The sequence below is a fragment of the Struthio camelus genome, chromosome 5 (genome assembly GCF_040807025.1).
Source record: "Struthio camelus isolate bStrCam1 chromosome 5, bStrCam1.hap1, whole genome shotgun sequence".
Taxonomy (NCBI): domain Eukaryota; kingdom Metazoa; phylum Chordata; class Aves; order Struthioniformes; family Struthionidae; genus Struthio; species Struthio camelus.
The window spans coordinates 34,030,910-34,053,702 of NC_090946.1; the positions used below are offsets into that span (position 1 = coordinate 34,030,910).

General features: G+C 41.6%; 1 protein-coding gene across 5 annotated transcripts in view; it reads left to right on the forward strand.

Moving 5' to 3' along the window:
* The window catches only part of EHF (ETS homologous factor), a 44,594-nt gene that overhangs the window by 18,091 nt on the left and 3,710 nt on the right, over positions 1-22,793 (forward strand). For 3 of the 5 annotated variants that reach the window (XM_068945453.1, XM_068945452.1, XM_009688430.2), the window contains 7 exons: positions 11,170-11,269; positions 14,003-14,248; positions 14,576-14,635; positions 16,988-17,056; positions 17,148-17,216; positions 20,186-20,245; positions 22,123-22,318. In XM_068945453.1, coding sequence (XP_068801554.1) covers positions 11,170-11,269; positions 14,003-14,248; positions 14,576-14,635; positions 16,988-17,056; positions 17,148-17,216; positions 20,186-20,245; positions 22,123-22,318 — 800 coding nt within the window. Of the gene's footprint in view, positions 1-3,866; positions 3,979-6,841; positions 7,118-11,169; positions 11,270-14,002; positions 14,249-14,575; positions 14,636-16,987; positions 17,057-17,147; positions 17,217-20,185; positions 20,246-22,122; positions 22,319-22,793 lie in introns of those variants that run through there. The other 2 variants (XM_068945455.1, XM_068945454.1) reach the window with 2 other exon arrangements.

Consider the following 22,793-nt stretch of genomic DNA (forward strand, 5'->3'; position numbering starts at 1 on the left):
TTTTTCTTGATTTAATACTTCAAGTGAGGATTTCATTGTTCGGCTAAGCTAATATTCAGATCTCTACTAGGCATATAATAGCCTTGATGCATAGAAGAATCTTGCTTTCAGTCTGAACACGTCTCTTTCTTATAGGAAATTCTTTCTCTTATGTAATACCTTTTGTTTGCTCTCAGAAATCCCATGATCATCCTAATTTATCTGCATGTGGTAATCTTTGCTAGAGAAATGTGATGCAATGGAGCTTGAACTGGAAGATATGAGTTGGACTGACTTGTCCATTGACTTGTTACATGACATAAGACTTAAGCAAATAACTTCAGCTTGATGTCTCAATTTTCCTATTTGTAATAAGGAGGCAATGCTATATCTTTCCTTTCTTTCTGTGTTTTATGCTATTTACTGCCTTTACTGTCTGTGTAGGCTCTCTTCCTTCTCTGCTCTATGGTTATTGTTTTGGGAGATCTGTCACCATGGATGCTTTTACAGTAGATGAGCCCTGGAGGCTTCATTTTCAGAAGAACTTAAAAGTAGCTCAGTTCCCAGCTGAGTACCTACTACTTGTGGACTTAATTTATTTTTTGGAAAATAGCACCTTAAGGAGTAGAGTGTGTGAGTGTGTATGTGTGTGTATGTGCACATATGGGGAAAGCAAACACTTGGTGCTTCAGGTTTTATTTCTCTCTCAGGAAGGATCCTTTACTGCTTATGTTTACTTTGTTGCTTTTTCCTGCTAGCTTTAAAACCACTTTGTCTCAGCTGTTTTTTCCCTATGTAGTTCATGCTACATCTCTGCTGACTTCAGACTTAGAAATTTCAGTGTGTTACTTTGCCCTGTTGATGCTTCATTTGATGGAAAAGTACAGTGCTGGGCTCTCCTCCTAAAACCCGTAGCAAAGGCCTGTTTATGAAGCGGGAGAGAGTTCACGTAAGAATCGAAAGAGTACATTTGTACAAAACCCAATGGGAAAAGCTCTATTGTCAAACCGGCCCAGGCTGTTGAGGCAGATGCCTGGCTTTGCTCTTTTGTTTATATTCCAACAAATCAAAGCTGACCTGTGTTGTTATCGGAGTAGAGCAGCAGGTGCAAAAAAATAACTCTGCTGCCAACTCAAACGAAAGGGTAAGGCTAATACCCTCTGGGAGGTATTGAGAAGATAACAGAAAGCCATGCCAGCAACTGAATTAACGGCTCTATTTACGGTGGGTTTTACTTAACAACCTGCTCCCAACACTGACACATAAATACTCCATTGTATTGTTTAATGCAACCACTGGCGAAATCAATGGAAACAGGATGGGCAGCTCTTGCTGTGCCAGCTGGGGAGGAGAGGCGCCATGGAAGTGTTGTTCCTCTAACCACAGGCAGGACAGAGGGGAAAGCTCTCCTCGGCTTTTACAGGAGACCGGAGACATTGCTTCCCGCTGCTTCGCCTTGTTATACCCCTGGAAGGTGGCTGGAAAGCCAGGAAACTTCATCGCCTGCTTTATGGTTGCTTTTAATGAAGGCAGGGAGCATAACTGAGCCTTAGCACGTGCTCCAGCTACCGACCCGTGGCCCTGTGGCTCCAGGAGCTGCAGGACTTCCTCGATATCCTGGGGGGGCACGGGGTGAGCGAGCCTGCTGCTACGCCAGGAGGGCATCAGGCAAACCCCTCTTGGGCGGCCAGGGCAGGAGGATGCCACGGCGGTGGTCTTGCAATCTGTTATCCTTTACGCAACAAATATAGTGTACAGAAACCACATGAGTACAGCTGGGCTCCAAATTATTATGTTTACTAAACACGCACAAACATGCAAGTCTGAATGGCAGTCAAAGTAATGGTCTGACTGAGGGCAGGTTTCTGAAACAGGATCAGTGAGCGCCACTGAACTATTTCAACTATAATCCCCGCTTTTGGGAGACTTTCATTTGCAAATGGCTGCCTGCCTTGGGATCCTTGGTAGCCTGAAGAGGAACGCAGGGGGCACCTACAAGGAGAAATGCAGTTACATAGTCGATTGAATTAATCAAAATTATTTGAATTATCAAAAATAACAGTCCCAAGAGGCACAATTTTCATGTTAATCATCAGAAAGAATGAGATTTTAAGTATGAAGGCCTGAAGTGGATGAAATTTAGCTTCAAGGCTTCATCTCTGTTCTTCTTGAGACCATGAACTTTTTTCCAGACTCCAGCTAGATATCTCTCCTGCAATAGCTGGTGGTATGTGAGACTGACAAGAAGATGTCTTTCTGTATAGTGAGTGAGATTCTGCACACCAACAGAAAGATCAGCAATTCACCGGTAACCCCAAGTAAGGAATGGCTGTGACATCCTAGGAGCCAGAGAGGAAGCAGACTGGAAGAGCTGTGATGCAGAGCGCTCCTTGGGCTGCGTTTGCCAGAAATCCTGAGCATGGCCTGGGCAGCACAGGGAAGTGAAGACTCTGCTGCTCTCAGCTCACCTGCACCCACGGTCCAGCAAACTCGGCTGCGGGGGCTGCTCCCCACACCAGGCAAATCTCTTTGTACTTCCTCCTTCCCATACACAAGAGGCAGCTTGCAGTGATCCCCAAGACACCTTAATTTTTTTGATCTCCATCCCCATTTGTCCATCTAGTTTTATTTTATTTGGAAACTTACCTAAAAGAAGAAACTTGCAGTTTCCAAGCAGATATTCTTTATAAAAATGAAGCTTATAAAGCAAAGTTAAAAAAAGGAAAAAAGATAAAAGGATCTTTTTAGTTTGAAAGTAGGCAACTCAGTAGTGGTTATTACTAAAACCCAGCCTAATCCCATGGCAAAAGAGAAGTACTGGTGGTGACAGTGGTTCAAATATATTTCCTCATGGAAGAAAGCAGCATATGTAAGACTCCTCATGTCTGAGCAGCTGCTATTTCAGAAACACTTCAGTGTTAAGTGAGAGCCAAGTATGAATCCTGATGCTAATACAATTGTTATTACTATCATCATTATTCACTAATAACTGAATACTCACATAGGCTACTTTAGCAGGATAGAAAGCATTTCTCCCCATACGGACTTACTCTTTAAGGCAATACAAAGGCAAGGTGTCGTGGAAGGTAGAGGGAAGTGGTTGGGGAACTGGAGCCAAGGGAAAAAGGAGAAGGTGTTAGAACATGATGGTAGTATTTTGTTAGCTGATGAGGTTCTGCCTAATTATAGACACTGAGCTTGTCAAGCTACAGGGGCATCTAGAGCGCTTTTTGGCCATTTGTATATTTAGTGTATTGTAAGCAAAAGAAAGGTGTTTAGTAAAAGGAGATTAGGGAGATGAGCTGGCTCCTGGGTAGAAGAAGGATGTATCAGAGAGATAGGAAGGACATGAAAGAAGGTGTGGAGTTGTTCTAAGAGGTGTGGTATTAAGTGCTGAAAGAAGAATAAAGAGCAAAGGCAGTTTTTCCCATTATTATGTTTTCCAAGACTTTGTATCCCTGAGGCTAGACGGATGAATCTGTGGCAAATGACTTCTAAATATTCAGGAAAAATGGCTGACCCAAATTATCGTGAACTTGCTGAGGTGATGCAGACTATAATGAAAGGAATGCCATGCACCGGTCACAGTCATGTCTTGCAGCACCCAGCGCTGAAGAATAAAAAAAGGAAAAGATATGCTTTTTTTGCCAAATTTTGCAAAGACATCTACTTGTTCAAAACATTCTAAGAATATGTTCATGCAAAAATGGCATGGTCATTTATCAAAAAAAATACAACAATTTCTTAACTCCCTTTTGTCTTAGCTGTATTACTAGCAATTCCACTTACATGTACAGATCTGTGGACAGATCTCCCACGAGAGGCGAATGACCTTCTCGAAGGCAAAATAAATTTTGATATTCTTTTTTTTCTTATTCAAAAACTAGTGGCATGGCAAGAAGAGGCGCATCTAGCCTGTGATGTGACAAGGAAGCGTGGATCCCAAACACAGGCTCCTTATTAAGTGGCAGGTTCCGGTTCACTGTTCCCTCTGCTAAGGTAACATAACGATGGGTAAAATCTGCAGAAGTGCCAGCCTTTGGCAGTTAGCAGTGTCAGGCACATCTATGCTTTGAGGAATCTCTGCTAACAGTTGGCCTTCTGTTTGCTTCTGATTTGAAAAAACAAATAAACAAACAGATAAACCTCTGTTGAAATTCTGTCTTTTACTTTCATTATACTAACTAGTACATTGAATACTGAAGCCAGTTCCTATGAAGATTGTGGATTATTAAAAAAGAGGAGAAAGAAAAAATAATCTATGAGACTTTGCGTATAACGAAGTAAATTTTTTTTTGTATTCATAAAGTGAACTTTGTTCTCTCTCAGAAAGGAAACTGAACTCTGGTTTTGTCTTTAAATTACATCGTTAAAGGAGAGATAAGAACCAAACCCAAACCCTGGAGCGGAGGGGTTGCTCAGATACAGATCTAGATCCTGACTTTTCTACTCAAGCTTCTCTTTAGTTAAAATATATATGCAAGATTTTTTAAAGCATCCATATGAACATGTTAAAACAACCACCACATATCTCTTACAAAAGTTGCCTTGTAGTGCATCATGAAAATCAGACCTTTAGTAATAAGACTCCAACCAAGCTTTATTTGATTTTGTTTATCATGATCCTATCTGAAACATAGGTAAATATGCTAACTGCTCCTTTTCTATTCATCTTCTTTTTTCTGGTCTTTCAGTTTACCTTCATGTATACATTTAGTATACAGGGTTCAAAGAAAACAAAAGAATAACCCCAACTTTTCCTTTCCAAGAGCCCACAACAGTAAATGATCAAGGCTTCAATGTAGTCTCTAAAATCTCACTAACAGCCAGTTTTGCACATGCAGAGGTGGTTTTATGCATATGAACTGCAGCTGTATACAATAAAAATACGGAAGTATAGGAATGTGCCATTCAGAGAGGTACAGAAAAGAAGAAGATTGGCCCCAAAGCCCCAAACCAGAATCTTGAATACAAAGAGATTTGGAGATTATTTAGAAAATTTTCCTATAAAAATGGTTCCTTGACCTTTACATTCAGAATGGGATTTGGCAAACACATGTTGTTACTGTGGTCTAAGGGTACACGTGACGAACTAAAAATGAAATGCATCAGATACCAAGTATGTTTAACAACAAATATTAAGTACGATCATATCGCTTTTTCATATGGTCTTTCGGCAAGGCTTTTGAAGAATTTGAAAACAAGGTATATCCACAATGATATTAACCATGAGCTTTGAGATTTTCATCAGCCAGGCCAAGCTTCATAGGCTGTCATCTGAATGGCACCTTGCAGCTCATACCAAAGCGGTCCACAGCTGAGTCTTCTGTTGTGAAGTGGAGCCCTGCTGAGGATGAGCCTACAGATGAGTGGTTTCCTTTGGGGCTTGTCTCTTCTTTTGGGCAATAAAACAAAGGGATGGAAACAAGGAAGTATGGAATGGCTGCATGTGGATCTGCATGGCCAAAAAAGAGCCTAACACACTGCAGGAAAAGTCACACCTGCAGGTGAGCTGTGGCAGGGACAACATTTTAGCTGAGAGGTGGGCACAGACACCAGAGATCAAACTGAGACCTTTGCAAAATTGGCAATCAGCTGATAGAGACCATAGGGCAATCTTAGGGTCAACAGTAACTATATGTGTAGGCAGAGCGCCTCAGAACAAAATCCTGGAGCACCGGGTATAATGTACGTTCAATGAGAGAAAAAACAGAACACCCAAAGCTCGTGGTAACATGCAAATAGGCTCTCAGCATTCATACATTCACTTTGTGCCTGCCCTTACTACCCCTGGAGATGTAAAATAGGTGGTTGGAAAGCAAAGCGTCTAATTGATGACAATACATTGCAAGTACAATGCATTTATGTGTCTGAAGTAACCATATGTGTAAAGCGGGTCCACCCGCTTCGTTGTCCTTTGTTCCTGATGTCTTGAAAACCTGCGCCGTTTGCTTGTCTTTTCACTTTTTAAGAAAAAGATTAAAATCCAGATTCTGCTTCTCTGCAGCTGCATTTATAACTCCGTACCATTTATTTCAGATTGCTGTTTAAGTTCTTGACTATACTCCAAAGTGCAGTAATGATCTAAAATATTTAACATACTCTGTAGATACTTGTTCCATTAACTCCAAGCCCTGAAAAGCAGGGATTGTGTCTTCACTGTGTACATAACATACTTCAAAGAAAACAGGCCCAGGTGAAATCTACATTTGAAGTTCAGCCATGATGGTAAAAGGGGGAAAATGGGGAAGGATCTCATAAGTAAATGTGCCAAAAGAGATCCACCCTTTTGGACACGCCAGGAGGAGCTGCGCTGAGCTTGTCTCAGCTAGAAGTCACTCTTACACTTTGCATAGCTTACGGGTAGAGTCATAGTTTAATAGTTTCAGTTAGTTTTGCCTTAGACATCTTTGTTTTGTCTTTTGCATAGGATATGTAGCTTTACAGACCTTCCCTATGGGCTCAACACCCCCTCGTATTTGTAATTAACAAGACCCTTAATTCAGTTCAGTGTTGTAACATAAGCAACCGTACAAATCAATGTCAGAACAATCACTCTGCTTGTAGTACTTTAAAATTCACTCATATTCTCAGTTCTGCTCTACATCTCATGCAGTTTTCTGCATTTTCTTGTCATTGAATATGAGTTGTTCATGAAAGATTCTGGTTCAAAGAAAAAGAGAAATTCATTATCTGGATGTCTCATTGGGTTCAATATGGAAACGGGGGTCAGAGCAATTTATTCGCAGAGCACACCTGTAGTGCAATAAAATGATTTGCATAGCATGCACTAGACAATGTTCAAGGTTCAAGGATCTGTAAATATGTTTTTCTGCAGTGCTGGATTTGCTCCATGGCCAGGCTGTGGCTCCTTGCTCTTTCTGTTACCGCCGTTTGCTTGGAGTGGTCAGGCGGTCCAGAAAGACAAGAAGAACCGAGCAAATGAGCTCCTGTTTCTTGTCAAGCTGCAGGGCTGTGACTTGGTCAAAACAACTCCTGACTTCAGTGAGAGCTTTCACTAAGAGAGGCCTTCAGGGTTTGGTCTTTGAATACCATCTGATATATTGAACGTAAGGTCCCTCTAGGACCTTACGTTCCTTACGTACCACCACTCTCTATGAAAATAATGTTGTTGAACGTGAGTACACGACTTTATTTGACCTCACTGATTAAGTAAAGTGATATTTGCTTCCTCTAATAAACTGTACAGTGGTCCTAGGTGCTGTAACAAGATTATGCTGTAGAGGTGGCTGATCTTTAGTGGAAAAGACTCTAAATGTGTGTACCGATAGATACCAGCAACACGGACACACAAAAGTATGTGCATGTATTTGTATGTGCATATAAATACATATGTGCATATGCATATATGATATTTCAAAATACTTTTATTTATAATATTCCATGTCTTACTCAGTAAAGAGACAGACTCCAGGATCTTCATTTTGTTTTCCAAAATCTCAGCTCAGCTAGAATCCCTTTTTAGCACCATTTCCTGAGGAAATGAGGCTTTTGTGGTTGTTCTGTCTGTGTGTTGGCTTTTGCATTTGGCCTGTAATAATCTTGGAGTCCCATTGCCAATTTTAATTAAATTTGATATGGGGTAGAAGTCTCAAAGATATGAAGTTCTTACAGGATTAATGAAAATAGGCTGCCAGGTAGAGGAGGAAAATCTATTAATACTCTGTCTGAAAGAAAGAGCGAAGCTTAAGCTCACTCCTTTGAGACAACGAGATATTATGAATGCCCCAACCGTGGGAAAAACTTCAATCAGCGCTCACATCTTACTAGACAGTAGAGAATCCAACCACAAGATACGCTTTCATAGGAAACCAGGCTTCGTTAGTTCCACCGCTTGCTTTGATACATGGCATATGATTAAAAGAAAACTGAGCATATTATGTGTCCTTCCCCTTGAGGCTTCACACCCTTTAACTAGGTTTGTCTGTGCACAAGTGAGATTTGAGGATTTGGCCCTAAACTAATGAAGAGCACGCCCCTACCAATATCCTGACTCAAAATCTTTCCAAGTATGGGATGAGACACTACTCGAAGCATAAATCTGTCATGAATTGGATCAAAGAAAGGCATATATAGGATGAAATAAAGAAAATCACAGTTTAGTTTTCATAGGGGAAATAGTCCTGAGCATGATGCTGCAGACTTCCAAGCACAATCATGGAAGCTAGGTTAGTGGGACTTTATACCCAACCTGAGCAAAGTGCTAGAAGTGATTTCCAAAGAAGGAACACTTGCATTAAGATGCAGGAGGTGACCTGACAGTTTCCAGGCTGTAATTCCTATGGCTGTTATATTAATATCGTATTATATATAAATGAGTCAAAATCAGTACCTTGAATAATACCCAGTTATTTGCAAAAGTTTAAAGCTGAATTCAATCCTGTTCCTATGACTGTTGTCATATTTCAAGTTCTTTCTTCCATGCACAATTGTTCCCACAGGTGATATGGGGAGATAATGAAGTTATTTTGTTTGAGGTACCTTAAACAGCTTTCAAAAAGAGGTAACATAGCTTTCAAATAGAGGATATATTGGTCAATTAATTTGTAAAGCAAGTGTCATGTATATCATCTGAAAATAGAGGTGGTGTTGCTTAGGAATACTGTGGAGAATAATTGTCTGCTAGACTGCAAAAGAGGAAGAAGATTTTCAGGGAACAACTGAAATCTAGGTAAAGGGGTTTCAGAGTGCTTCTACTCAGACCTCAAATATGCATTACTTCTAGTTATTGCTAGGGATAGAGAAAACATAGAAGATTCATGATTTGATTTCCCTAACTATCCATAGCTTCAGTTGCTGGACCAAAGTGTCAAAGGACGTTTCGGTGTGGAAATTCAGCTGGCTTGCTAGGAAGAAAGAAAAATGAATTTACCTAAACTGAATGTTCAGGGCAAAGATACACAGGCGCTTGAACAGAGAAATCATTTCAGTTCATAACAACACATTTTCCCAGTTACGTTTTTATTTCCACAAAATGACCAGATCTGTAACTCTGAAATGTTCTTTGAAAGTATGACTTCAAACCAATAATTTGAAATTCAATATTAACTGTATACTGAAAAGTTTTAAAAAGAGGTGAATTTGCCAAACTGTTCCTAGGAGTTGTTTGCTAGTCATCAAGTTTTATAACTTCAACAGAAGACCTGGTATTCTACCTCACCTCTATTTGATACTCTAATAAGATATTTTATCGTTAATACTTGACTCATTCAAAATTTTATGATAATAAATGAGGTCTTAAATAATTAAAAACAAGATAATAATATAGAGAATTTGATATGTCTATCAGTCTGTGCCTTCTCAGAGGTGTATGTATGGACTGTCAAACATGCAGCACATCTTACACAGCCAGCTATTGCTTAACACTCTCCTATATCAAGCATATGAAATGAGTGATACTCATGTTGTAGGATGAACTTCTTTAAAATGAGTGTAGCAGGTTTCTGACGCTTTCTCCCTCACAATACCAAGTCATTTGACTTTAACATGGAGCCAAAATCTGTCTTCTTTTATAGTCTGCATAAATTTACTGACTGATACAACTATCATCTTTTACTTGGCCAGAGTGGGATGCTACTGTATCTTCTGTTCATTGTTAACATTTTATCCTCCCCCGCCCCCCACCTGCTATGGGAAATCCTCCACAGCGGCAGTAACTGAATCACAGGTTTGTTGGAATTAAGGGTGGAAAGCAAATGTTAAAACACCCACAGCCTGATTTTGCCTTTCTGTTTGGCTACCAAAAAAAAAGGCCCTGAGCTGGGTCATAATATAAAGGCCTATTGCTTGTGATATACTTCCTAAGGCTTTGGATTTTAAAGTAATTCTCAGAAACATATAAATATATGGACACACACTTCCCTTTAAAATGTGCTAACTTTTAAGTTTTAAAATGACTTAACGTATTGAAAAATGATGGAGGAAAATACCAGCCGCAGTGGTTTTCAGGCAGTTCTTTGAAACCAGGGCTGGGATTGCTTCTAAGCACTGTGCTCTCGATGGACGTTTTCTAATTGGCTTCAGTGGATAAGAGGCCAAGACCAGCAATTTACTTTTCGTCAGTCCATTTTATATTTCAGCCTCTTTTTAATTAAGAATAATGTCCTGAATATTTAGCAGAATACTTTTCCAAGCTGTTCAAGAATGTCTATACTGTATGTGTATAATACCCATTTTTAAACTTCTCTACTTTAAACCATTGGAAGATAATGCTTGTATATGTTCACTGGTATGAACAAATGCATAATGTGTGACTTATTTTTCTGTGATATCCTGTAATTTAGCACTAGAGATGTATAACCAAAATAAAAAAGGATAGTTTTACTCATGATGCTATCACTAATGTAAATTGAAAGGAAACTTTGTGTCACTTAAAGCAGGGAATGTTATTTTGGTGGTAGTGTTACTCAGAAATATTGTTTGTTGTGGCAATGGCTGTCTCATTTACAAGATCTTTTACCTTGACCCTCTGATTTTTCTGTGGTTTGAAACATATGATCTGTGACATTGGCCAGTGAGAACGTATTATGCACACTAGTGACACGGATCAGATAAGGAACTGGTCAGCTGGCAAGATATTCCCTGTAACATTACCTCCCTGTAACATCATGGAGTGGATCCTTCTGTGTGAAGAGGTGTCTGAACAGGCGTTGTTGTCAACTGTATAGTTTAATTTGCAATTATTGAAAAGTTCTTTCTCTCACCTCAAAAAAAAAAAAAAAAAAAAGGGAAAGAAAAAACCCCCCGTATTTAAACCACATTTTTTTAACTTTTGAAATTTCGCTTTAAATCAAAAAAAAAAGTCAAACCACTTTGTATTTCGCTTCACAAACCTTGGCAGTCTTCCTGTATTGCTCCGTCAGGAGCCTTGTCTTTTCATTAGGCTTCATTTCTGACGGATTATTACAGATTATTCATTTATGGATGGGCAGCTGTAGAAACTTGCTTCTTGCGTATGCAAATCAAACACGGTAATGTTTATCATAAGGAGATTTTGTGGCAGCTGAAGAGGGGTTGTGGCAACATGTTCTTGATTTCAATTGTATCTTCTACAAATGGAATTGGCTTGCTCACTTCACCTTCGGTGGATTTTTTTTTCTTTGTTTTTTTTGCCATATACCTTCTGGACTAGACACGGCTCACTAAGCAAGCTGTTTGATTCACTTACAGATCATGATTTTGGAAGGAGCTGGCAGAATGAGTATCAATTCCAGCAGCAACCTACTCCACCAGCAGCCTTCTTGGACAGACGGATATTCCACATGCAACGGTAGGAGGAATGCCACAGCTCTGAGCTATGCTTTTCTTGAGGGGTGGGGGAACACTACTTCTTGAAATATACACCAGTAGTATTTTTCAGTGATACTGCTTCTAGCCTAACTTACTGGAGTTTTACTTCTGATAGGAAAATTTCTATTTGTTATTTTATTTGTAAAAGCTAAATCCACAAAAGTAAGTCTCTGAAAAAGACCATTTTATAGTTCATTTCATTACTTTCTCTTAAAGTTAATTCAGTAGTGACAAAAGTGCCAGAAGTTCCCTCTTCTCAGTCCAGAAATCTTTCTCTCTTCCATTTACCCCTCGTGCCCTCTCTGAATCAACATTGTATTTCAATGTTAATCACCCCTCTGGCTTTGAAAGGGAGTAGTCTTTTTGCTTCTTTACTGCATTTGCTTTTTCATCTCAAATCACTAGGATAGCTATGTAATTAGACCGGCATTAGGGCACTAAATAGTTTGTGATCTGTGAACATCTTCTCTTACATATACAGAACCATCTCTTCAATCCTATATAAGCCCTCTAATGACTACCAGATAGTGATGACTTTTACACCTAAAATAACTCCCAAGATGTGACACAGTGTGAAATTTATCTTACTGTCTTCTGATTAGTGATATACTGAGATATGTATCATAGCTGTGTGTTTACACACACACACACACACACACACACACACACACACACACACACACATATGCAATATTATGCTTATAATATAAATAGTATCCCTCCATATAAAACTGTATGGATGTATAGATATATATAGTGTTGGATATAATTTTAAATAATTTTCACCACCCAAAATAGTGCTTTTTGGGTGCTTGGCTAAATCTTAAAATCTGAGCAGTAAAACACACACTGTAGTTATCCTTCTAATCTACATTATGCTGTAACTAAACTGAAAGAGAAAGTTTCTGCTCCTTTATATTTGTTTTATATTCATTTCTGAATACACAGGAATATGTAAGTGTGCACTTAATAAATTTACTGTCCCCATTTACTGATTCTTGGGGAAAATGGTGGCTGAGTTTAAATTCACACAGAATTTCACAAAGAGAAATTTGTGGGGTTTATTTGCAGGAATCCGAGTGTGAAATTCCTCAGGATTCACTTGCATTTTAGAGCCAGAGGAAACTGAGAACTCAGGCCAGCCTCTACTATTATTCACCCCTTTGCTTCATTTTATCTAGCTGTTCTTTCCTCTCACTAAAGGCCCTCAGAAGTCTTCCGGTGGCCCTGAAAATCCTTTACCCTTCCAAAGTGATGGCAATGCTTATCAACCTCTTTTTCGGGGAATACTTCATGGCTACATCATGCCTCTATTCTCTGACGTACTATACTTTTAATTATGTGCACTTATTCCCCAAATCTTCAATAGCAGGATGAGAAACAACCATGCAAACTCTTCCTAAGCTACTGACACAGACCTCAGTGGCCAGTAGTGACAGAGAAACCTAAGTAAATGTGGGGCTTTTTTTGTCTTCACCTATAAACTAGCAATGTGCCCAGTATCTCAGCCGGAGACCTGAGGTCTAGCTGAGCGGAGGTAATTTCCTACAATGTGCTAACTCTGCTGCTTGTGGTCCTCTAGCAATATCCACTGTTGCCAGTGTCTCTCACAGCTGTGGGGGTACTCTTTCTTGGGAGAAACTGTGAAGGAGTGGATCAGTGCTATGAGGATGAAGACCCATCCCGGAGTGTGGCTACCACAGAGCGAGGCCACAGCAGTCTTCCCTCTTCCTGCAATTCAGCCCCTGTGCAGGCTGTCTGTCACTCCCTAATGCTGAAACCCTTCTGGCCCTTCCTGCCCTGCCAAGCACTGTCTGCCTGGGGTACCCCACTGTCCTCCTTCTCAAGGGATGAACCCCACTGTCCTCCTTTTGCCGGCCCTCCTGTGAGGCCATACCAAGCCATCCTGCCATTGTTCTTATCTTGTATAATTATCCCATCCCTAGGTGAGATTTCTTTTCACATACTCAGGTTCTTCCATTTGTACGGGTATATTACTGTCATGCAGTGACATATGACTGAGGGAAGATTGGCCAAGAAAAGATTCAGAAAACCTGAGAAGAAAATTGGGCAACTTCCATAATGAAAAAATGAATTTTACAATTGTACTCAGAAATCACCTTAACTGATTACAGAGATAATGTGCATTTGTTAGAACGCTGGCTCTATCATGAAACTGGGGGCAATACTGACAGATTTTTACTTTGGAGCAACATGAGAGCACCTTTGTTTTTACTATTCTTTGGCCGAATCTCACAGTTCATAGTCTTTCTTTATTTAGTACTTATTCAAACGAAATTTCTGCTGTACATTACGGGGATTTTGCAAGATTTTTCATCATTATCTGATGCACTGAAACTCTTTTCCCACACAAGGATCAGCATACCTTTGCGACAGTACTCCTGCAAGGTATCTTCCAGCAAAGAATTTTGGTGTATTTTGCCAGCGTTACTAAATTCATTCCTACTCATTCAACACATTGATAAGAAAGGGATAAGGTAATAACTCCCATTTTTTAATCGGAAACCTGAGGGAGGAAAAAAATAAGATGATCTGCTCCAGCAGTAGCTAGTGAGCTAGTGATAAGGCCCGAGACAAGAATCTAGATCTATCGATGCCCAGGATGTGCAATTTAACTATATACCTTTCCTGTCCTTGATCTAATCCCGTGGTGCTAACGGAGCCCGTAAACACTCAACCTTTTCTTTTCCAGTGTCGAGCAGTTTCTATGGAACGCAGTGGCACGAAATCCACCCGCAGTACTGGACCAAGTTTCAGGTCTGGGAGTGGCTGCAACATCTCCTTGATACCAACCAGCTGGATGCCAACTGCATACCTTTCCAGGAGTTCGATATCAACGGGGAACATCTGTGCAGCATGAGTCTGCAGGAATTCACTCAGGCAGCGGGGACGGCAGGGCAACTGCTTTACAGCAACCTTCAGCACCTAAAATGGAACGGTAAATAGACACCAGCCCACGCAGGGACAGAGGCGCGTGTACAGTGGTCTGACTTTTGCATTCTTCAGAAGTTGCTTATGTTCCTCAGAAACCTTCCTGGCAGATCTCATCTGCTAGATTTGCTATATGGCTCACCCCTAATTAGCTATATTGCTGTACTGCTTATATCTGGTATAAGGCCAGAGTCTGAAGGACCAGGGGAAAGGGTGTGTATCATCTTCCAGAATTCACCCCTGGCTCAACTGTAGCAGTCCCTGCTTGGAGCTAGTATCTTTGATTTTTCTGTGCTTGTTGATATACATCCTATCTGCATATGCTTTCTTGCAGGTCAGTGCGGAAGTGACATGTATCAATCTCATAATGTTGTTGTGAAGACAGAACAAACAGGTGAGTAATAGTTGGGTAACTTGACTTCTGATGGCAACCGTAAGGGGAAATTGCCCATTTCAAGAGAGAGATCAAAGTGGCATTGGTTACAATGGAAAGCACATCGTCCAGAATAAAATGAATAACACAAATATCAGTGAACATCTACTGAATTTTTGACGTTTCAGGTGGTACCGCCATATTTCAGTTTGCAGGTGATCATTTGAGCTGGGAGACCTTTGCAGTATCGCTGCAAACATTTACCTTCAGAATGAATATAGCTTGCAGTGGCCAGTGAGTACAGCTGTGTAGAAAACTTCATTCTTTGCTTCATTCAGTGGATTCCAACTCAGAATAATTCTATTCACAGTATTCTCTGCTAAAAAAAGAGAAAATATATTTTGTTGTGATAGCTGCTAATGCTTTGAAACGTGAGGAAATTTCCCCCCAAAAAACCAATTTTGAATGGAAAAATCAAAATCTTACGTTTCTTTATGTATTTCAACTGCAACTGAAATTCAGGTAGTATTTTGGTTTGATGAAATCTGCATTTTTCCTGTGACAGTCTTTTTCCCATTGTATTCTTAGCTAAATCCTTTTCCTCTCGGACTTTCAGTTCACCAAGAAAAGAACTCTGTTCAATTGAACTCTGTTCAATCCTCTTCTTTAAGCATGACTATTTTTCAGGTTCCTTTCCAAGAACACCTCTGCCCATATCTGGTCACTCTCTGTCCAGGTAGTCTCAGCTCCTTTGTGTGTGGGTGTGATCATGAGCCACATTTTAATATCTCCTGATGGAGTTAATACGTATTTGTAGCGTGTGATGTCTCAGTCAAAGATGGATGGCCAGTCCTTGCAGCTAAGCCAGCGGGGCCTGGCCTCTCCAGTCTGGGAGGCCATTTGCCTGCTCCTAGCAGCAGACAAGCATTGTTCTCGCAGCCTGGTCCTTGCCGCGTGCTCACTCGCGCTGGGAGCACGTGCTGCAGGCTGCATGTGCGCAGCAGGCTCGATGCTTGCCATACGAAAAACCACAGTAATCCTTTTTTAAAACTAATCCACAAAGTCCTGATTTATGGGATCCTGATATAACGTTAATCCAGCCCTCACTGGAGATGTGGAGTGCACAGTCCTGCAGCTGTATGTCCTGGAAAGACCACGGCCCGCGATGATCAGCTGCACCTTGTCACTGCCAGATGAGCAGGGGGCCGTCCGCTCAGGCGACGCTCTGTTGTGGGGCAGCAGCAAGCCTCAGCGTAGGCAGGCCAGGCTTGGTTTTGGGGCAGGGAGCAGCAGGCTGGCAAGGTTGTACAGCTGGGGAAAGAGGCTCCTTGCAAGGGGTTAGAGATGAGGCTGATGGGCTCAGAGAGGAAGCCTGCCTCGTCCCGGTAGGCTCCTGAGGTTGCTAAGACATGGGTACTGGGAAAGGCTGAAACGTAAAGACAAGCAGTCTCCTTATGTTCCTGCTGGGTAAGGCCTGCTTTCAGAGACAACATTTGGAGATCAGGTGTCCAAACAAGCAAAGGGTGTGTGCTATTGTAGGAGCACAAGCTCCGGGTGCCCAAACATGCAGCTATTACTTAGCAGGCCTGCTAAATTCCTATGTCATAAGTGGTAACTCAGCCAAACATGATGATTTAGCTATAACTCATATTTGAGGGTTTTTTTTGACTGTATTTATATGAACATGAGAAATTTTGGCAGCTCTTGATCGATTTACAGGTTATAAAGACAATACTCCTCTTCTGCTTTTATTGATCCACCTGACCAGAAGGTCACTAAAAAGTTGTTCTCTTTAATCGTAAAGATGGCCTTTAGGTGAAGGATGAGGACTTGACACGCCTGGAATAAAATGGCCCGACGTCTAGGGTTAGGCTTTGATGTTTCTTGCTATGTGTGTACACATGAAGCCCTGTTTCAGAGGGGACTTTCGAGTTCTACAATTATAGAAATAAATGTTCATTATAAGCATTCTCCTGTTCTACTAGATATTTGAGAACACTTTCATTTCCATGGCACCAAAGCACTGTCATAATCATCAGGGACTGAGATTTCAGGACTGGATTGGGTAGTAACTGGCATATAAAAACTCCCACAAGGGCATGCATAAATATTCACCAGGAAAGGGAAGCGCCTACTACATTATTTTAAAAAGTCAGTGTTTGTCTAAGTACATTGGTCTGAGTGTGCAAAACCCCATCCATAACTGGAGTGAAAGGAAATAATCTCTCAGCTAGCCCCTTCACTTCTCATTTCTTTTCTCAGTTCACTTTTGCACACTTCTTATTTCCGCAGTCTTTCAGTGCTCACTATTCACGTCTGTGCTAAAAAATATGCTTGTAGTGATCTGATTTTCCTTTGGTCCTTTACCTTCAGATCCATCGTTAATGGTGTCCTGGAAAGACGAGAATTATCTGTATGACAGTGGCTATGGTAGCACAGTAGGTAACTAACACCACAATTCTTTATGCATTTCTGAGGTGTTTTTATTGTTGTCAGAGGATATTACTTTAAATGTCTTCTTTTTAATTCCCAGAGTTATTAGACAGTAAAACGTTCTGCCGTGCTCAGATCTCCATGACCACACCTAGTCACCAGCCTCCTGGTAAGCAATTTGTAATTATGTTGTTAATTGTTTGTCGCTTGTCCCAGAGCTACTGACATATAATAGTCTCCGTGGTCTTCTGTTGCAGGACTGAATCTGAGCCTCCGGTTTTTTTAAACCAAGCAATACTGATTCTGACAACTCTTTTAGCTATCATTATTACTGTAGCTTGCTTGAAAGAAGTGCTTCTCCCTTCTCTCTGTCAAGACAAAGAAGATCAAACAATCTGCAACCTCCACATGTCTTTTAAAGCGAATGAGTCAAGGGGGAAGATGTTAGTGTCAGAGATGAGACGTTCCAGCTCTGTCATAAGCTTTTCTGTGGTGTAGCTGAACATGGGCAAATGAGCGCCATGGTCCTCCCCAGACAGGGCTGGGCTTCCCTAGGCAGCAAACAATCGGTCCCCTGCGGGTGGCCAGGCTCAGGGCTGCCCCGGGCTGGTGCACAGGAGCCACGGGGCAGGCGGGGAGCCCTCGGCTCCCCTGCACCCCACAACCCCTGCTGGAGCCTCTCTCACCTGATGGCGGCTTCATGACCGTCCCGGGGAGGTCAGCACCTGCCATGTCAGCCCTGCAGAGAGCTGTCCTGGGGATGCAGCAGAGGGATAATCTGCCTGCTGAAGGGCAAGCAAGAGAGCAAGCCCGTTGGATGTAGGGCCAGGTAAAAGCGCAGTCAGGGCGCCGTGCATTGGGGTGCTCTGCAGGCGACGCAAGGTGGGGAGAAATGAAGAAAGCAGAGACTGCGGGAGACAAAAGGCAGGACGCTCTTGGGGGCTCTTAAGCAAACAGGCAGAGGGAGAAAGTAGCGGAAGCCACAGGAGATGAGAAAGGAGAACGTGCAGCCGTGGACGCTGCCTCACAAGCGCTGTCGCTGCGTGCCTTACTCGTAGCCCTTTGCCTGAGCCCCCGGCTCCTCAGGGCTGCCCGATGCCGATGAGCACGCAGGCAGCAGGAGCAGCGTCTTGTGCGTGCGTGTTCGGTGTGTCCTGACCTCCGAGCACAGCCAGCCTTGCCAAGGTGACATATGGTTTCCACTAATGCACTCAGCAATAAAAAGAAAAAAAAACCAACAGAAAACCACCAAAACTTTAAAAAAAAGCACCCTATTTGCTTTCTCTGCCGCCCCCACCCACTCTCATAAAATGGCTGCGAGGATTTCAGAGCTCTCTGACGGGACTGGGGATCCATCAAGCTCCTGGCTCTGTGTGTTTACCCACTGACTTGTTGAGCCTAGAGCAAGGGTGGCACGCCAAGGGCACAGCCTCCTGTAAAAACTAAATTTGTATATCCCGTAAAGAAATGGCTCATTCCTGAATCATATGCAAATACTTTGCAACCTGTTGTCACAAGTTTTGCAAGACAGCTTTGTTGAAACAGCATCATAACTCTTTTCATCTGTCAGGCCCCAGCCTCCCAGCGTTGCGTGTTTGAAATTGGTCTCCACGTAAGAGCGGAGGCAGAACACGGGGGGCTATTTACACAACTGAAATCAAGAATAAATCACTGGCTAGGTAAAAGACAACTGAATTTCCAAGAATAAATCTCCAACTAAATGGAGCACAGCAAACATTTGCAAGTGGATTGTGGGATTTTAAAATGAGGGGGGTTTAAATAAGAGGGCAAATAAAGGACCTGGTCCTGCTGTCCTCACCAGAGACTTTTAATAACATCAGGGAATCATAATTTGGGGAAAGGCAATGAAATAAGCCTCATTTTACTTTTTCCCCCTAAGCTGAGTGAGGTTCATGCTGGTTCCTGCTCTTTGAGAGTGGGAAGGCAAAATGACTCAGCGCACGTTTGCAGCTTGGGGGTCAAGGACAATAATTATGTCAGGCCCAGAATAGTGGGGTTAGACTTATCCTCTCTGACCTGTTCAGTTACGTATGAATAAAGCAAGTGTGTGAATAGCTTTGCATCTGCCTTTTCACATGCAGTCATTGCAATTGCTTGTGCAAATCCGACAAGTTTTTATGCAAATGAATATTTCCCGTGAGTCATTTGCACATGCAAATACCCAGTTTCCATAAAAAGTATGATAATTGTGCATTCATAGAAGCTGGGAAAACGTGCGTGGGACCTTAAGCTTTGCTTTATGGAATTCAGGCACTAAACGCACCGACAAGCAAACACAGGAGAGGCTACTCCTTAGAACTAGCCCATTAGACTGATGAAGAGAAAGCTATTAATTAATGGCAATAGCAGAGTCAAGTTGTGGTTGTTTTAGGGCGGGAGCATGAAACGTGCAGAATGCGAGGTGGCTGAAAGTGATAATCAGACAGGACTTTTCTTTTTCTTGGTTTCTGAACAAACGCTCGTGCCAGCAGTCTGATTCCTCTCAAGGCTGGCTACAGGTGATATAGCTCCATTGATAAGAAATGGCATGTTTCTGTGGCTCAGAGCCACAGAACAAGATTGGCACATCCCACTGCCAAAAACTCCTACTAGCGCAGTCCTAGTCCCGCACCCTCCCCTGCAAACAACAGGGCTTTGCCAGATCATTATGTTTTAGTCAGGTAGGTGTTCTGTGCATCGGTACCAGCACATACGTTTCACATTAGATCATCTCTGCAGAAACAAATAAGCCCCCAACGCTACATGCTTCTGCAAAGCCTAAGACATAATGGGACAATTCAGGATTCCTTTTATAGACGTGATCCTCTTATTTTTCTCTCTCTCACACATAGCATGGGTGAGGTATTTGTTAATCTAATTTAGCTTTCAGAAGCCAAATGTTTACCTCTGCATTCATTCTTTATTCATCAATGGTCTCTTTGTGAAGTGTGCTGATTAACATATAGCACAGAAAACAAAACTCTCCCCCTTCCTCCTTACTTAGATTACCTTCTGAAAAGTGATTATCTTTAAAAACAGATATTCGTTCTTTTTTGTGGTTTTATTTCTTTCAACCTGCTAGTCAATGGAAAACCTTTAATCACATTTACAAATAGGCTTCATTTTTCTTCTCTGCAGATTCTTCAGATGTGAAAAAAACACAAGAGCATACCCCAAAGTCCCACACCAAGAAGCACAGTAAGTCTACATCCGTGGTTATAATGGTAGTTTGACTGAAGGAAAAGAAACACCTTAAGCATAAATCCCCTTTGGGAGGGAAAAGAAAGCATTCTGAGTTCATTTTGAAAACAAGACTCGTTAGATGGAGTCACTGTGATTGAATCCTCCAAGGACCTGGCTGTTTCTGGTACTGTTGCTTACCTGATTTTTGACTCAGTATAGCTGTATATATTTTTATCACGGAGAAGTTACAGGGAAAGAGAAGCAGAAATGAGTTGTCCCTGCCCTGTGCTGAGATAGGCTGCTGACCTGGAGCACAGGAATGACAAAGGAACCCCCGGGATTACAGCAGGAAGGTCCATGCATGGGCAGAGCCATGCCCCATGGCGTGCCATCGCAAGGTGCAGGGCTGGCCCCCGCAGCGTGCTGCCCTGGGACCTCACCTCAGCAGCTCCTGGCGGACCTTTTTTGGTTCTAGGAGATAATTATTATGTCAAAGAAAATATTGGATCAGTCGACTACAACCTACCTTTAATAAATCCATGTTGCACTACAGACCAGTTTCTGTTTACCTTCATATCTTTGATTATTTTGTTTCCTTCAAAATTTGTTCTAAACCCTTGCATGCTGTGAAATCAGACCAAGGGACTTCTATTTTGCTGGGCCACTTTGTCACTGTGTTTGCTATTCTTCGTTCATAAACTACCACATCTTGGTAGATTTATTTCACCTTATTCTCTTGAACCCGGGCGTTCTGGTGCTGTCTCTGCAGCAACTGTGGGATGAAGTTGTGCTTAACTTGGGAGGCCTGCATGTTGAACTTTGAGATCTGTTTTTGCCTTTTATATTCATTTCCATTCCCATACAATAACTTTCACTAATCAACTTGCTTTTGCCTTCACCTTCAACATGTTCTGTATCAAAAACAGACGCAAATTATTCATTTTGCTGTTTGGCCATATCTGGGGTATCTTAATCTCGATCTCAGTCTTCAGTGTACTACCCTTGTATTTCCCCTGTTTTCCTTCCATTTATATACTGATTTTTTTTATTGTTGACTTTTAATTTCTTTTGCAAAGTGTAACACAGTTTGACTTCTGATGATTCGCATATTATCCTTGTATTTCAAATTCTCACAGACCTACACAAAGATATCACTCCTTTACTGCTATATCTCAATTTTGATTTTTCATTAGCTCATTGCATACTTCTTTTGGAATTAGTTTTGCAATTAGTCTCAGTCAAACTTTTAAAATATCCTTTTCCAATATGAATTTGACTACCCAGCTTTGTCTCTGTCCTTCTATGTGCTTTACTCCCCCTTACTTCTTCAAGTCTATCTAATAGACTGAAGACAAAATACTCGTTGATGTGGAACGTCATTTCACCTCCTTTGCCTTCTCTCTGTCTGTCCTTAAATGCAGACAGTTTCATTTCCTACTTTACAGCTGTCCCAGCTGTTTCATGATACCTCAGTTACCTCCATAATATCAGGTTACATGTCATGCTGTAAAAGACTATCAGGAAAAACGGACAAGTGTGTTGAGGTGAAGTCTTAAACCTTATCTTCAAGGTAGAAATAGTGCCAAGTGCAGTATGAAGCTGTGGCCGGTTTGGCCTTGGCTTCCCCTTGTTGCTGGTGTACCTACCTGTGCTCTCACCAGGGCATTCAGATCGCCGAAGACTGGCTCTGAGCTCAGGTCTCAGTGTAAGGGTGGTCAGCGTTATTGCCTATATATCTCTGAAGCGTGGTCCTGCGGTGTGGGAGCTGTGAGCCATCCATACCGGACAGTCATTTTCTGTAGATGACACACCATAACAAAATGGTATAACAAAGTTGAGCCTACCCCAGAAAACTCCTTTAATGCCTTCCTCCTGCCCCCTTCCTCTTTTAGACCCTCGAGGAACTCACCTCTGGGAATTTATTCGAGATATTCTTCTCAATCCTGAGAAAAACCCAGGATTAATCAAGTGGGAAGACCGATCAGAAGGTATCTTCAGGTTTTTAAAATCTGAGGCTGTGGCTCAGCTCTGGGGAAAGAAGAAAAACAACAGCAGCATGACCTATGAGAAACTCAGTCGGGCTATGAGGTGAGCTGAGAAGACACCACAGAAACCTGCGGTAGATACAGAATCACAACCTGAACTGAGAATCTGGTTAATTTTTCAAAATGAATTGTAAGCAGCTCCAGTTGCTTTATTTGACAACCAAGTCTCTCTCACTGATTTTGAGAGTGGTACATTGCATTTTTGTTTGTCTTTTCTTTTTCTTCCTCCATTTCTGCATAGTAAGTCCACAAAAACCACCAGTGGAACTGCTTGACTGTAAGAGGGAAAAATGGGCAAGTGGGCTGAGGTGAAGTTCACAATGTATTTTTAAATGGAAACTGAGATTCTTACCTGGTCTGATTTCAGATGCTGGCTTATCTAGAAAAACCCCATGAAAATTTGCAAGAGTGTATGATAGATATGGCAACACTTTGTGGCTTGGAAAAGGGTGAATTTCAAATTCAGAAGACAAATAATGTAAAGTAAAAAGAAGATAACCTTTTTTTTTGACTCTATT